This window comes from Rattus norvegicus, chromosome 9, assembly GCF_036323735.1.
Source record: "Rattus norvegicus strain BN/NHsdMcwi chromosome 9, GRCr8, whole genome shotgun sequence".
Classification (NCBI taxonomy): domain Eukaryota; kingdom Metazoa; phylum Chordata; class Mammalia; order Rodentia; family Muridae; genus Rattus; species Rattus norvegicus.
The window spans coordinates 118,849,513-118,866,973 of record NC_086027.1 but is presented as its reverse complement, the minus strand read 5'-3'; the positions used below and the strand labels follow the sequence as shown (position 1 = coordinate 118,866,973).

The 17,461-nt window shown below is 43.1% G+C and overlaps 1 protein-coding gene across 3 annotated transcripts in view; it reads left to right on the top strand.

Moving 5' to 3' along the window:
- The window catches only part of Ndc80 (NDC80 kinetochore complex component), a 33,777-nt gene extending 20,609 nt beyond the window's left edge, over positions 1-13,168 (top strand). For 2 of the 3 annotated variants that reach the window (XM_008767423.3, XM_039083429.2), the window contains exons 13-17: positions 1,581-1,670; positions 5,884-5,976; positions 7,076-7,206; positions 8,083-8,185; positions 10,459-10,701. In XM_008767423.3, coding sequence (XP_008765645.1) covers positions 1,581-1,670; positions 5,884-5,976; positions 7,076-7,206; positions 8,083-8,185; positions 10,459-10,596 — 555 coding nt within the window. In that variant the 3' untranslated portion in view covers positions 10,597-10,701. 3 annotated transcript variants of the gene reach the window in all.
- The last annotated feature ends 4,293 nt before the right edge of the window (positions 13,169-17,461 follow it).

The window sequence follows — 17,461 nt, the reverse complement described above, 5'->3', positions numbered from 1 at the left end:
TGCTAGAGATAAAATACCCAAGCAGAAATGGCAGTTTATTTATTTTTTTTTTTTTTTGGTTCTTTTTTTCGGAGCTGGGGACCGAACCCAGGGCCTTGTGCTTCCTAGGTAAGCGCTCTACCACTGAGCTAAATCCCCAGCCCAAAATGGAGACTTCAACTTGTGGCCCGTACGGCAGTTTATTAATGAACAGACATTGCTTAAGTCAAGCCAGCTAGATCCCGCCCCATTCCCACCCCCTATTCATTCGTGGTTTTGAGGCAAGATCTTACTGCCTTGAGTGGTTCGATATGACCGCAGCAATAGAATAATTACCTGGATCAAATAGTCTTGTAAAAGGTTATTCAGGTACGAGGAATATGCTCAGAAAGGGAGAGAGATTACTTTCATCTCTAGAAATACTTGTAAAGTACACGTGGGATGCTGGATAGATGGTTAGAGTGTGCATGCCCTTTGCAGAGATCCCAAATTCAAAGTCCAGCACCTGCAGCTACTAATCCACACCTGCCTGTTACTCTGGCCCCAGGGGCTGGGTTTGTGCTCAGGGTAGAGTCCATGTTTATTGTAAAAGGTCTTAGGTTTGATGCACAGCACCAGAAAAGGTACTGGTCAAAATTAGAACCTATAATAACTTGAAAAGATCTGCTTGATATACAATGGCCTGTGGCATTTTCTTTTTGAAGAGAGGATGTATTTTAAAAGTGCAAATGAAATTTACATAACATTGTAACTATACTAAATTCACTAAGTTTCGTTTCAGCTAAGTTTATTTTCACATAATTATTCTACTTATTTTAAAGTAGGTATTCTCTCAATTTTAAAAGTACAATAAAAAATGTATAATGTTGAAATAAAATCAATAGATTAGAAGCCAAACAGAAGTCCTACCAAAATTATGAGACTAAATCTTTGTGAAGTATTAAGAGAAATGGGATGGAGAGATGACTCATGGTTAAGAGAGTGTACTGACTGCTCTTGTAGAGGACCCAGGTTCTATCCCCAGCACCCACATCAGTGAATTCATAACCTCCTATAATGCAGCTCCAGAGAGACCCAACTAGGTGTGTCCTCAGCAGGTACCTGCGCTCACAGGAACATACATGCAAACATATAATACATAGAACGGGGCTGGAGAGATGGCTCAGCGATTAAGAGCACTGACTGCTCTTCCAGAGGTCCTGAGGTCAATTCCCAGCAACCACATGGTGGCTCACAACCATCTGTAAAGAGATCTGATGCCCTCTTCTGGTGTGTCTGAAGACAGCTACAGTGTAGTTATATATAATAAATGAATACATCTTTTAAAAAAATAATAATAATACATAGAACGTGTCAGGCATTGTGACACATACTCCCAGCCTGTGGAAGGATGAAGGTTGAGACTAGCTTTTTTTTTTTTTTCTTAAATGTTGTCTTCAAAATTATCAAAGGTGTTTTCTCCTCATTGGTATATTATATATTATATTTAAAATGCCATGGCTTTATTTTATTTCTTCAAAAGTGACACATTGTGATGTAGACAAGCCTCATGGGAGAAGTTTATCATCAGATATCTTCTCACTGTTTTTCTGTATTTCTAGGCACCTCTCAAAGAACTCTTGAATGAAATCGAAGAAGAAATTAACAAAGCTCTGAATAAAAAGATGGGTCTGGAGGATACTTTAGAACAAGTAAGTATGGTACAGGTGACTGAAGTTAACACAAGTGTGACTTGTGGTTTCTGAGCAATAACCATTTAAATTGTTTTTCAAAACAGGGTTTCTCTGTGTAATCCTGGTTGTCCTAGAACTCCCTCTGTAGACCACCCTGGCCTTGAACTCAGAGATTCATCTGCCTCTGCCTCCCATAAGTTTTAATTAAAATTATGGAAAATGAAGGTTGGTGCTAACCTTGACTGGTGTAAAGGAACTAAGTTCTTTAACCACTTGAGTCTTCATTACCACCATGATAAAGTGGGATAAACTCAGTCTTCTCCACTTGCTTCTTGACATAATCCAGTGTTCTTTTTATATTCGTGTGGATTTGAGGTGGGCTTCTTATATCCCATTAATGTTTAGAAGCTACTTAGCTGGGACTGTGAGGTCGTGGAATGAGTCGGGTGCCTGTGGAATGTTTTTAAGGTAGTTTTCAGCTGGATGTGGTGTGACTCGTGTGTCACCCCAGCACTCAGGAGGCTGAGGAGGAGCACTGACAGCAATTCCTGCTCTCAGTCACCTGAGACATAATGCCTTCTGTAGCCATGAGACACCACCACAGCCACTGTATTCAGTAACTCAGAACAGTGACTGAAGCCCAGGCTAGCACAATTCTTCAGGAACTGTTCTAGCCAAGACTTGTTGTTATCTCCCTGTCTCAAAACAGAAAGTTGTCCCTTTTTTTAATCTATAAATAAACTGGCATTTCATAAGTAGCTACCAAAGTAACCATAGAGAGCTGTTTTCGATGTTAACAGCCTCCGTGGAATCTGACTTCATAGGCTGCAAACTCGGCCTTGTGCTAAGTACTTCTTAGCATGAGCTTGAGGCCCTGGGTTCGTCCCTGGGATAGTGTTACCTTGTACCTGCAGGTCCAGCACTTTGAATGCAGAGGCCCGGAGGGTTGCAAGTTCCTGGCCAGGCTGGGCCAGAGTAAGATCCTGTATCACAAAAATAAAAGATAGGAAATTTTAAAATGAAACATGAGCTATGGTTAGAAATAAAGCAAGTTAGTTTGAATCATGAAGAAACACAATATAAACAAGTCAATCTTTTTTTAAAAAGTTGGTGAGTTAAACTTGAGTACAATGGTGAGTACCTGTAATCCCAGCTTTAGAGGCAGAGAATCCAGTATTGAAGGCTACCCTGGGCTACATAGGAAGTTCAGAGCCAGCCTGAGCTATATGAGCTCATGACTCAACCCCCCCCCCAAGAAAAATACCCGTGTGTGTGTGTGTGTGTGTGTGTGTGTGTGTGTGTGTGTGTGTGATATGTGTGGCATGTCTGTGTGGTGTGTGTGTGTGTGTGTGTGTGTGATATGTGTGGCATGTCTGTGTGGTGTGTGTGTGTGTGTGTGTGTGTGATATGTGTGGCATGTCTGTGTGGTGTGTGTGTGTGTGTGTGTGTGTGTGTGATATGTGTGGCATGTCTGTGTGGTGTGTGTGTGTGTGTGTGATATGTGTGGCATGTCTGTGTGGTGTGTGTGTGTGCGTGTGTGTGTGTGTGTGTGTGTGTGTGTGATATGTGTGGCATGTCTGTGTGGGGTGTGTGTGTGTGTGTGTGTGTGTGTGTGTGATATGTGTGGCATGTCTGTGTGGGGTGTGTGTGTGTGTGTGTGTGTGTGATATGTGTGGCATGTCTGTGTGGTATGTGTGTGTGTGTGTGTGGCATGTCTGTGTGGCATGTCTGTGTGGTGTGTGTGTGTGTGTGTGTGTGGCATGTCTGTGTGGTGTGTGTGTGTGTGTGTGTGTGGCATGTCTGTGTGGTGTGTGTGTGTGTGTGGCATGTCTGTGTGGTGTGTGTGTGTGTGTGTGTGTGTGTGTGATATGTGTGGCATGTCTGTGTGGTGTGTGTGTGTGTGTGTGTGTGTGATATGTGTGGCATGTCTGTGTGGTGTGTGTGTGTGTGTGTGTGTGGCATGTCTGTGTGGTGTGTGTGTGTGTGTGTGTGTGATGTGTGGCATGTCTGTGTGGTGTGTGTGTGTGTGTGTGTGTGTGTGTGTGTGTGTGTGTGTGGCATGTCTGTGTGGTATGTGTGTGTGTGTGCGCACATATATGGCTAAAGACTTGGTTAAGAATGCTGATTGTTCCTGCAGATGACCTGAGTTCAATTCCTAGCACCACACAGTGGCTCACAACCTTTGACTCCAGTTCTTCTGATTTTCATAAGCACATGACACACACCTACATGCAGGCAAAACATTTATATATAAAGTAATTATATATAATAATTATAGATAGTATATACCATATAGACAGACAGACAGATGAGCTTAGAGAGATGGCCCAGAAGTTGTTCTTCCAGAGGACTTGTGTTCAGCTCCCAGCACCCACATAGTGGCTCACAACCGTCAGTAACTCCCATCCTGGAAGATCCGCACCCTCGTCTGGCACGTGATACAAACATGCTTATAAAATACCCATATACACCCGTTATACATCGATGCGTGTGACACAGTGGTAATCCCAGCACTCCGAAAGCTGAGGTAAAAGAGTCTCGAGTTCAAGGTTAGCCTGAGCTACATAGCAAGTTCAAGCCCAGCCTAGCTTATAAAACAGAAACCTGTCTAAAAGAAATGAGAGGACTGGTATGGATTACAGCATGAGTAATAAAGATCTCAAGGAGAGGGGCTGAGAAGCCATGGCAGGACAAGACGGCGGGTGATGTTAAGATTCTGCTCTGTGTATTTACAGGTTGTTATTAATGTTCTCAAGGGATGGATAGTACCGGGCTTTGCATGTTTAAGTGGGCAATTATATCTTACCAATTGGATCTAACAAAAAAATTAAAATAAAATAAAGATCTCAAAATTGGCTCCAGATGAAAGGAAAAATGAGCAACCAGAAAAAGAATTGGCTCTTGAAAAAGATTTCATTAACAAGTTATTTTAGGGATGAGTGTTTTCAAACATTAAAGGCCAGAAGATTTTAGGACTTGAGAATTTTCAGAGCATAAATATAATTATCATGAGGTTACTGTGAGCCTATACAACAGCCTAAATGCCGTCACGGAAAAGGTTACACCAGTCACTGACAGGGCCTTGCTCGTCAGCACAGGAGTGTAGCCCGCAGCCTTGGGCCCTACCTTCTAAGTTCTAGAATTAGGTCCATGCGTAGCAACCACGGGCTCGGCCCATGCTTTATACACAACCACATGCCTGGTACTGCAATAGATGTCACCAGTACCGATGTAGCCAGCACCTGCCCTGTGGACTCCATTACAAGTGGGAAGATGGCTGCAAGAACAAATATTTTCCATTAGAAGATTATTAAATTAGCTACAAAGTAGTAGATTTCACCCTGGCATGCACCCTTCTGGCTGCCCTTCCCTTCTGTTCCCTTGCCCACAGTTGCCTCCTTTCTGTATTCCTGGCACAGTGATCCATTGCCTTATCTTAAACCACCCCATCCCTTAAGATCTGTTTTTCCCTTTCACAGTTCTCTCTAGTCTCATGAACCATCCCTGCACACACACAAACACATAGAAACTTAAATCCAGGTTTCACATATGAAGGAAGACACGGTATTTTTCTACAGGTACATACTCAGTTTTCTCAGCAACATCTGTCCAAGAGGCTAACTTTTTCCTAATGTTCGTTTTGACATCTGTGTTTAAAAAAAAAAATTAAGTAGCCGCTGGAGCTGGAAGACAGCTCAGTGACTAAGAGCACTTGCTGTTCCTGCAGAGCACCCAGGGTCAGCTGCCGGTACCCATGTAGCAGCTCACAGCCTCTTGTAGCTCCAGTTCTGGGGACTCCATAGGCACCAAGTGTGCACATGGTACACATACATACATGCATACATACATGCATTCATGCAGGTAAAACACTTATATACATAAAGTAGAATCGTTTTTAAAAATGAAATTCTATAAAAGTAAATAAAGAGCTGGAGAGTTGACTCTGTGGTTAAGAGCCTTTGTGGCCCTTGGAAAGGGCCCAGGTTTGATTCCCAGCACCCATGTGGCAGCTCACAATCTGATAACTCCAGCCTCAGGGGATCTGATGCCCCCTTTCTTTAGTGGGCACCAGGCACACACATGGTCCACAGACTCACATGCTGGCAAAACACTCATATACACAGTAAATAAACAAATACTCTGTATAAAAGAAAGTATGAAATTTTTATCTTAAAGAAACTTTGGTGTTTTGTGTTAGTTGTGATTTCTCAACCAAGGTTTTATCCCCAAGCTGAACACCGTGAAAACAGAAAGCAAGAGGGCTGTGAGAATGCTGAAGGAAGAGGTTCAAAAGCTGGACGACCTTTACCAACAAAAAGTTAAGGTAAGAACCTGACCAGGTTGTTCATCTCAGCCAAGACTCTAATGACTGATTGTCCATGCACATTCTCTGATGTCACTCTGAAATTTTAGCAGGATGTGGTAGCACATGTACACTGAGGGGCAGTCTCAAAACTCAACCCAAAAGTCAGGTGTCGTTTTGTCTTACCTTTAATCTCAATATTTGGAGGACCCTGATATCAGGGAGGATTGGCACAGGCATGAGACCCCCCTGGGCTGCACATACATAGCAATACCATGTCTCAATAAATAATAAACTATAATCTCATGTATTTTTATTGAGTTAGTGCTAAGTACTCCTAAAGAATGAGCCCCAGTCAGGTGCGTTATATAATTGTCCATTAGGGATCGTTGCAGACTGACTGTCCTAACTAAATGCCCAACTACTGAAGAGCCCCAGAGGGGGTAAGGTGCAGGACTGGCTAGCACTGTGCTGACCAACACTGCGTTTGATCAAGCGTGTCTTCAGATTCATTGGCACTTACACATTTTAATGATAACGTTCAGCTTTGTCGTTATTAGTTATGCTAACAGGATGCAAAGTTGTGTCTTGTCCTAGGTTATATTTAGGATGGGCTGTTTTGGTTTGGGTTTGTTTGTTTCTCAGCAATGTGGAAATTTTAGAAAATATAAAACTAATCTGATCTGCATATGAGATACGATATATTTGGTCATTTTTACTTTTATCATGCTTCCTCCATGAAAATTTGTTTATTCTTTGAGACATTTAAAGCGAAGACTTTATAAAGCCATATACTTCATCTTCACAAGCTTGGGAGTCTGAGATCGGGCTCCTTTCCTATACATAGTTAACGCTTGTGTGGAAAATTTGTTTCAAAATACCAGGTTTTCTATAAATTAGTCTTGGAACACTATTGAGTGAGTTCCTACCCAGAGGCCTCTTGGAAAGGGCACATTTGTGTTTACAATACAGCGTTCTCCAGGGAAATGGCTAAAGAAGGCAGTCAGCATCTTGGGAATACAAATGATACAACATTATGTTTTTTAAGTGCTTTACACTTTCTTAGTACACCTTGAGCAAATAGAATGTAAATATCAAGGAAAACTGTTTTCTCCTGTAGGAAGCTGAGGAAGAAGACAAGAAGTGTGCCAGTGAGCTTGACTCCCTGGAGAAACACAAGCACCTGCTGGAAAGCGCAGTGAACGAGGGTCTCAGCGAGGCCATGGGCGAGCTGGACGCCGTCCAGCGGGAGTGAGTTCACCGAACCGAGAGCTGGCTTTGGCCAGGCGCCATGTCACACGCCTTTAGTCATAATACTTGGGAGGCAGAGGAAAGAAGGCGGATCTCTGTGAGTTCAAGGCCAAGCCTGGTCTTCTAGCCACAGCTATTGCACAGAGAAACCCTGTCTTAAAAACAAAGCAAGGGGAAAAAACTAATTCTGATTTTTTTTTTTTTCTTTAATTCCTATTATAAAGCTTTTTGGGGTGTAAAGAATGAGAAGATTTGAAGAATTTAAGTAGAGAGACAAAATGTAAGATGCCTTCCACTATTATAGTTATTGCCTAACTAGATTATTGAATGGCTTTTAATGCCTGGAGACAAATCAATTTTGTTGTTGTTTAGTTTTGTTTCAATTTTTGTTTTTGAGACAGGATTTTTATGTGCAGCCCAGGCTGTTCTGGAACCCACTATGCAGAGCAGGCTGACCTTGAACTCACAGAGATCCACCTACCTTTTTGACTAAAGTCGTGTGCAGCTGGGCAAATCTTAAATTGTTAAGAAATACATAAGCAGTACAGTAAATACTCTTCAACTTAAGAAGACCTGCAAAGCCAGGCACTGTAGCCTTGCACTTGAGCTGAGAGGTGGAAATGGGATGGAGGTGTGCACACAGGGTAGCCGACCACACATGCAATGACCTGAAGCAGCTGGTGTCCCTTACGTGGCGTTTACACAGGTTCTACCAGGTGTGGTTTTCTCCTGTTCACCAAATATTTCCAAGGGAAGCGGTAGTGTAAGTAAAGGCAAAATTCGCATTTTCCTCAGGTTCCTATGCAGTGTTGATTTACTCATTTACTCTGAGACATTAAACAAGTTGTCCTTTTTTCTTAAATCTTAATTCTGTAGATACCAGTTAGCTGTGCAGACCACAACTGAAGAAAGAAGAAAGGTGGGAAACAACTTACAACGTCTTTTGGAGATGGTTGCTACACATGTAGGGTCTTTGGAGGTAAGGGTGGAGGTCTTTACTGAATTCTAAGAGACATTTTCTACTTGTATCTATAAGAACTAAATTACGATTCTAAGGTTCATGAAAACTGGTTATCTATCAGAAGGATCTTGTGTACTGGTGTGGCAGGATTATAAAAGACTACGTGTACACTTTATAAAATAATGTTCAGATACACCACACACAGAGCAGAGGGAAGGGGAATAGGTCAGGCGTGGGCCCTTGCCTGGTTCCAGCATTTAGGAAGCTGAGGCTGGGGAGTTGCTGTTGACGGCCAGCATGTCTCAAAGAAGGCAAAAGTAGATGTGCGAGCATGGGAGTGGCATTGGAACGAGAGAAGGGCGTGCTGCAGGGTAGACCCTGAGGGAGACAAACCACTCTCTGGGGGGCAGATCCTGCCTCACACAGAGCCTAGAGCCATGTGGGCTGTGGGCTGTAGGCTCTGAGGTCAGGTGAGGCTAGACTGTGAGACTGTCTTTACAACTCAGCAGTTATAAAATGTTCTTAAATCAGGTGCCAGAAGAAATTCTTTACAAATTCAACTTAATTAGAATTAAGGACTTTTTAGCCTTAGTAGCTAAGGACATAGCTACATACGCTGTAATCCCAGTGCCCAGAGTGCCAAGGTCCTCAGCTTAAGGCTAGGTACAATTAATGTATATGATTATAGTCCAAAACTAGGCAAGCCCAGCCAGGAGGCTCACAGGTGTAAGACCAGCTTGAACTACAGAGGGAGGGGGACACTGTCACAAAAAAAAAAACAAACCCACGTGAGCGAACTATGAGATGCCAAGCAGTGGGCATAGTGGTGCTCCTAATGCTCCAGAGCCTGAAGCAACGGCACTGCGATGACTTCCAGGCCACCCTGAGCTACAGATCACATGCACACAGTACTGGGGTGCACACCTTTAATCTCAGCACTTGGAGACAGATATAGGTAGATCTTTGTGAATTTGAGGCCATTCTGGTCTACAAAATGAGTTTCAGGACAGCCAGGGATATTACACAGTGAACCCTGTCTTAATACAACAGGCTGGAAAGATGGCTCAGCCAGTAAGAGCACTACTGCTCTTCCAAAGGTCCTGAGTTTGATTCCCAGCAACTACATGGTGACTCACAACCATCTATGATCTGATGCCCTCTTCTGGTATGTAGGTGTACATGCAGATAGAGCACTCAAATACATAAAATAACAAAAATAAATAAAATGTTAACCACAATCACAAATACATGCAATGAATATGAAACTTAAAACCAAGTCTCAGTTTGATATTACAGTTATGTTTGAATAATGATGGGGTTACATTCTGAAATATGCATCACAAGGCCACTGGGCTGGTTGTGAACATATTATAATGTCCTTATACAACCCATATATAGACCTTATATAAATCTCTTCAGTTCGAGATTGTATTCTCAGGAGACTGTTCTTCCTATGTGTTGCCTGTTCACCAGAACATCTGCAGACATCAGTGCATAATCATAAATGCAAACATACCTCTGAGAAGATTGCAGCTTTTATTTTTGCTTTTTAGTTGCTTTATTTACATTCTTCCATGCAAATGGCAACACTGTAGTGTTAATCGACACTCACACTAAGTGGGTAGGCAATCCCCAGTTAGAAGCTGGCAACACAGTCCCCTCCTGGCGTATGAGACTAACACAAGGCTCACCACAGTCAGATCAGCAAAGGCCTGTCAGGCCTGAATCGCAGTATGAATCCCATGGGAAATGGCCAAACTTAAGGCTGTCTCCATCTCCACCCAACCCATCCTTAATCTGCCTATTGAGTATGGCCCATTGAAAGTTAAGGGGAAGTCGGCAAGCCTGCCCTCTTTGGTTGTGGTTTGCTGCAGGCTAGTGGCCATTACCTCCTCCCAAAGGACAGTCTTCCTGACCATTCTGCAGGGGCTGCTCTATTTCTACATTTTTCTGGACCTTGCAATTCTCACATTGAGATGTGCCACTGTGACTCTTGGCTAGTAGACCTGTTCCGCTAGCCCAGGGCCTGGTGCCCGACTGCTGTGCACAGGGAATCACAGAGCTGGTGGCCAGATGTGGGTCCTTTTTTTTTTTCATTTGAGATAGTCTTACTTAGCAGCCCAGACTAGTATTGAACTGTGGTCTTCCTGCCTCAGCCTATGAGATTACGGTCATCTACTATTTCATCTAACTGATTCTTTTTTTAATTTAAAAATGTCAGTTATATGTAAATATCACACTTGAAACAAATTTGTCTTTATACATTAAGAACTGTGCATTGTTTTCACTAGAAACACCTTGAAGAGCAGATTGTTAAAGCTGACAGAGAGTATGAGGAATGCACGTCTGAAGATCTCTTGGAAAACATCAGAAGGATCGCAGAGAAGTATAAGAGCAACGCTGCCCAACTGAAGGCCCCCGACAAATGAAGATAAATTAATTAATCTTTCAAAGACATAACAGTATTTTATCCCAAAATTATGGTAACATGGTAGATTAGATGTGACAGATAGTTAATAAAGTGTACTAGTGAAGCGTGGGCGTCCCCTCCCATTTCCATGACTCACTTCTGACCTGAGGAGAAGATATGTGGCATGGGCTGTACTGGGAGTTAGCAAATCCAGTCTGAATATGTCAGGCACACCCACTCACTGCCTACAAGTTCTTTCCTGCTGTAATGGTAGTTAAGCATATGCAGCAGAGGCTACTCAGCCTGCAAAGCCAGAGGTATTGCTCCCCAGGTCCCTGTTAGGTGTCTTTTCCTGGGGAGATGTGAAGAAGCATCTGTTCACGCACATGGAAAAGATAACAACTAAAGGATTCCATCCAAGTCCAGCTGAATCAATAAGTTCATCAGGCTTACTGGCAGATCAAAAATGGCCACCAGGAAATCCCCTGGACAAGTACAGGCATTATACCATGAAAAGTCCCACCTACTGGATAACTCACAGCAACACCACTTGAGAGTCTTGGACACCTTGAGGGAGGCTATTCTACCACAAATTTTCCTTGTCAGCTATGTGCCTTTTGTATAACCTCGGGGCAGGGCACTTCTGAGGACTCAGGGCTGAACACCGTAAGCCTCCCTCCTCCATCCAGGGGGGAATGAAGTGAGCTGCTTCACTTAAGCCTAGAGGAGACTTACACAGTCCTTTAATAAAAAATTTGTTTGATTAAAGACTGCCTACTTTTAAAAGTTCTTGCTCTGGGATGTATCCCAAGTAGAGAACTTGCCCAGCATATTCAAAGTTATAGATTCAGTCCCCAGCTCCCAAGAATAAGCAGTTAAAAGATAGTTGTAGGTTTAGATTTAAATAAAAAATAAAAAAAAAACTGCTTTAATAAGGGTTTTTAAACATTTTGATTCCCCTTGTAGCCCACCGTCCAAAGGTAGGGGAGAAGAAAATGGTAAATAGGACAAGAGGATGTGGACCCATTTAGTAGACCTGTTTAGTAATTCTTTGGAGCAATTTAATCTCTGCAGTCCAGTTTAGTAGTGTCAGAATACCAAACACAAATCAGTAGCAGGGGTACGATCCAACAGAAACTGCCAGGCCTCCTCAGAATTGACAGGAGTCCGTGGGAGTGACTAGGACTAGCCAGAATGCCTTGAGAACTTCTCTGCTGTGCCTCTCAATGAAGTGAAGATCAGCCAAGATGTGAGCCATTGAAGTGTTGCAAGACTCGCTGTGCAAGGACCCTGTCATTGTCCATTGGGTCCTAGTTATACTCTCCAAACACATGTCCTCCGCAAAACACAAGGAGACTCTGCATCACATGATACAGCCAGAAACTTATACTTCAGACAGTTATCTTCAGACAGTATGGAGGTAAAAAAGTAAAATAAAATAAATAAAAAAAACCTCAAGTTGCTATTTAGAGCCTAGACAAAATTTCAGTTTTAAATCTATTTTTTAAAAATAATCTCATGTAATACATGGTAGTGGTGTGTTAAGAGTAGGCTACTGCTAGAGTGCTTGTCTAGCCTGTCACGGCCCTTGGGTTTGATCCCAGAACCGAGGGGAGAAAAAACAAAACTATTAAAGCAAACACACAGCCTCAATCTAGCTCAGTGAGGGATGCTGAGAGAGAGGCAAAGGTCTGGAGGTCACGGCCAGCCTAACGTACATAGCAGGATAAGGGGATCTAGCCCAGGCTGGCCTCAAACCCCTGCATAGCTGAAGATGACCGTGAACTTCTAACCCTCCCACTTCCACCTCTTTGTGAGATTACAGTTTGTCTCCGTGTCTGGATTATGTGTTATGGAGACCAAACTCAAAACCTCCTACATGCTAGGCAAGACAACTATCACCAGCCCCCCAAAAGCAAAACATTAATTAGAAGAGAAGCTGGCATTTTAGTGCATGATCCATCCTTTCAGCAACTGAATAAGAGGATCAAGAGACCCTGTTAAAGCTAAAGAGAAAAAGGAACAAGGCAGAAAGACACTCAGTGGACATGCCCTTCCCTGTCCATAAACTATCAGTTCTCATAACTCATTATCTGGGGCATAAAGAGGCCCTGATCACAGGCACAAAGTTCCACATACACAGCTAAAGAATGAGAATAACAGCTTGTGTGATGACTTAACATTTAACAAATTTCAAAAGTACCCCCCCCCCTTTTTTTTTTTTTTTTTGTATTGGTTTGTTTGGTTTTTGAAGACAAGGTTTCTTTGTTTAACAGCCCTGGTTGCTCTGAAACTCTCTTTGTATACCAGGCTGGCCTGAAAATCAGAGGGAGAAATCCACCTGCCTCTGCCTCCTGAGCACTGGGATTAAAGGCGTGAACCACCACCCTTGGCTTGACTGTTAAATTTTATCAAATGACTTGTAGGGATTTAGACATGAATTGTGACTTTTTTCTAAGTATTTTCATATGATCACTTTCTCAGGCTGGGACTGTAACTCATTGCATCTGGGCCCAGATTCAATTTGAAGTTCTGTCAGAAAAACAAAAGTACATGTACACATTTCTAGAATAAATACCATTTGGTCATGAGATGGTTTTATGCTGCTAGATTTAACACTTGGGTTTGCTTGGATTTGTTTGTTTGTTTTTAATGTGTATGAGTTTTTGCCTGCATGTATGAATGACCCACATACATGACTATGCCCACAGAGACCACAGAGATCCACAAAGGATGTGGATCTCTGGAACTGGGATTGCAGATGGTTTTCAGCTACCTTACAAGTGCTGGGAATCAAATCTAGGTCCTCCAAAGCCATGTCTTCAGCCCTGTTGATTTCTTTTTAAAGGGTGGTCTGGCAACTCATGACTGACTTCCAGTCTCAACCTATGAGCTAAGAGTATAGACTCTAAGCTCAGATAGATAGATAGATAGATAGATAGATAGATAGATAGATAGATAGATAGATAGATAGATAGATAGATAGATAGGCCCAACGTTTTTGTTTTCTTTCTGAGCTAGAGTCTCCCTACCCTGCCCATACTAGTCTCAAGTTTAATGATCTCAGCCCTCCACTTGAGTCTCCAAGTCGCTGGACTAACAGTGTATACCACAGCACAGCACTCTTGTTTAGCTTTAAAAAAAAACATTTATTTTATGTATATGAGTACACTGTAGCTGTCTTCAGACACACCAGAAGAGGACATCAGATCCCATTACAGATGGTCGTGAACCACCATGTGGTTGCTGGGAATTGAACTCAGGCCCTCGGGAAGAGCAGTCACCTAGTGCTCTTAACTGCTGAGCCATCTCTCCAGCCCTCTGTTTTACTTTTTAAAATAAAAAAAAAAGTTAAACTTCTCTGGGATAATATAAAAGTATTAAGGGCTGGGAGTGATACTTCATGCCTGTCATCCCAGGTGACTAAGGTAGGAAGACCTGAGGTCTGAGTCCAGCCTGGGATCCTACCTTACGTGTGCACAAGCATGCGTATGCAAAAAGGGCCTGGAGGGAAATTAGACTGAAGGTAAACTTCCTGAATACCAGAGGACTTAGTGCAGCTTTTCTGCTTCAGTCTCAGCAATTAGGTGAATATTTTAGGTTAGCCTTGCGGCTAGTGAGCTGCTTCAGTGGGTCAAAGGCACTGCTGTCCAGGCCTGCTAACCAGAATTTGATCTCCAGAACCCACATAAAAGTGGAAGGAGCAAAGCGGTTCTGCCAAGTATCCTAGAAATCAAGCTATTGTCCAAGAAGCTGACTTGAGCAAAATGGTAACATGAACAAAGCAAAAAGAAAGTAAACATTATGCAATTTTAGCTTTCATGTTGCCAAAGAACATCACACTAGCCAAGGGTGTGGTATAGTGGGACAGGAAGACAAGGTTAAATGTGGGCTGGTAAAACGTCTGAGTGGGTGGCTTCGTGGATGGTTGGGTGAGTGGGTGGGTGAAGAACAGGCTGCACCCACAGAGTTGTGAAAGGCTGTAATGGTGGAGCTGCTTATCCTTTATAGACTTTCCAGCCTCAGGATGAAAGAGAGATAAGCTTTAAAGCAAGCCACTTCACCCACTAGACCCTAGCAGGGTTAAAATACAAATAGAGAAAGTGGCACATAGCAGCCCAGCAAGGGAAGGGTAGAGAAAGGTGAGCTGTCCTGAGAAAGGAGAAAAACACAGCCTGTTCAGGAACCAAAGAGGCCACCTCACCGGGCTGGAGAGATAGCTTAGTGGTTAAAGGCACCAGTTCCTCTTGCAGAGAACTCTGGTTCACTTCTCAGCCTACCCACAGTGACTCACATCCATCTGTAACTGCAGTTCCAGGGGATCTGACACTGTCTTTAGGTCTCCATGAGCACTGCACACACACTTACATACGTGCAGTGCAAGCATTCGTACACACAAAAATAAATCTTTTTTAAAAAGAAGCCATCTTGGGGAACTTTGGGGGCTCTCTGTCTTTTAAAAGAATATAGCCAGTTGTAGATAATTGTAATTCCAGCACTCCAAAGTCTGGTGCAGGAGGATAGCCACAAGTTCCACGCCAGCCTGGACTATATAGGGAGACCTAATCTCAAAAAGCAAAACAAATCAAGAAGGTACAAACAAACCACAGGAGATTAAGGAGATGTGTAAAATGCCTGTTGTGTAGGCATGAAGACCTAAGTTCAGATCCCTAACACCCTTGTAAAAAGCCAGGCTTGGTAGGGTGTCTCTAACCCCAATGCTGGGGGTTTGGACAGAAAGGAGACAGCTCACCTTTCTCTACCCTTCCCTTGCTGGGCTGTTACGTGCCACTTTCTCTATTGTATCACATAGCTCATTTGTGAGCTCCAGGTCCAATAGAAGCCCTGTTTTAGAAAATAAGATGTAGACAGATAAAGACACCTACAGTTGGACCTCTGACCTCCATGTGTCTGCACACATGTGCAAGAACATGAATCTGCACACAAAACATGCAAACAGCAGTGTGCTACCAGAATGATGAATTAATCCTTTATTAGGAAAACAAATCCTTTATTATTGTGGTGGTTTGAATAGGCCCCCATAGACTCATATGTTTGAATGCTTGGGACACAGGGAGAGCAACTATTAGCAGGCATGGCCTTGTGGGCATAGATATGGCCTTGTTGAAGGAAGTGTGTCACTCTGTGGGCGAGCTTTGAGGTCTCCTATGCTCAAGCTACAACCAGCGTGGCGAACAGTCTATTTCTGCCTTATGAAAATCAAGTGGTAGAACTCAACAACAAAAAGGGGGGCTGGAGAGATGGCTCAGTGGTTAAGAGCACTGACTGCACTTCCAGAGGTCCTGAGTTCAATTCCCATCAACCACAAGGTAGCTCAAAAACCATCTCTAATTGGATCTGATGCCCTTTTCTGGTGTGTCTACAGTGTGCTCATACACATAAAATAAATAAATCTAACAACAAAAAAAGTCATAGAACTCTCAGCTCCTTCTCCAGCACCATGTCTACCTGGACGCTGCCATGCTTCCTATCATGATCAAAATGGACTAAACCTCTGAAACTAAGCTAATCCCAATTAAACGTTTTTCTCTATAAGAGTTGCGATGGTCATGGCATCTCTTCACAGCAATAAAACCCTAACCAAGAGACTTACCTATCACCATCACGAGTAGAAAAGTATCTTCTCTCCAGAAACTAGGTAGCACACTCAGGCCCTGAACTCACAGTCGTCCCACTTCCCACTCTGGACTGCTGGGATCAGAAGCATATAATAGCAAACCTGGTTTATGTGCATCTGCTTTGAATGAGGAATGTCCCCTCACAGATCCATGTACTGAATGCTTGGTCCCCGGCTGGTGGTGCTGTTTGGGGAGGGGGTAGAAGCTTTACATGACGCCTAGGTGTAGAAGTGTATCACTAGGGTGGGAATGGCCATGCAGGCTACACCTGGTGGCTTCCTACCGTTTCCTCTCTATCATGAGGTGACTTAGTTTCTGCCACATGGTGTTCAGGGCTAAGTCCAAGTTTAGAAGGCAGGAAAAGAATTCAAGATCTTTTCTCCCCTACACCTTCACTCTCTCCATCATGTAAGAAATGTGGGAAAGTGGAACATGTGTTCTCTTGAATGTTCCATTTTCAGGAGAGAAGAAAAAGATGCTGAATTGAGTTATGCGAGACCTGGAGTTGACTGAAGAGAAGGGAAAATGGCTAATGAACCCTGGCAAAGCAGATGACACAGAGATGGAAGGTAGTGAACAGGGAGTAAGGGGTGGGGAATGAGTTGTAGATAAAACAAGCCCAGAAGCTCGGAAGGTTACCCACGGACTGAAAGCTACAGATGTCTTGTCTAGAAAAAAATTCTATCCTATGGCAAAGAAAGGGACTAGTTCAATTGATAGAGTACTTGCCTGGCACGCTTGAAACCCTGTTTGATTCCCAACACCCATAAACTGAGTATGGTGGTTTGAATGAGAATGAAGCCCCTCATATACTTTAATGTTTGCCTACCTCCTCCCCCGCCCAGTTGGTGGAAGTAATTGAGAAGAATTAGGAGATGTATTACCAGATGTGGTCTTTGAAGTTTCAAAAGCCCACTTGATTCCCAGTTGTGTCTCAAGATGTAAGCTCTTTGCTACTGCTCCACTGCCAGTCCTGCCTGCCAGCTGCGATGCTCCCTGCCATGACAGCCATGGGCATGTCCTCTGACATTTTAAGCCCCAAATTAAACATTTTCTTCTGTAGTTGCCTTGTTCATGGTGCCCTATCACAGCAATAGAAAAGTGACTAAGATATCAGGTGTGATGGTATCCACCTATAATCTCAGCACCATAAGGGCAATGAATTCAGTGATATGCTGGAATATGTGGTAAATTTCAAGGCTGCCTCAGCCAAATAAAAAGGGAGGAGACAAGGGCAAAAAGAGA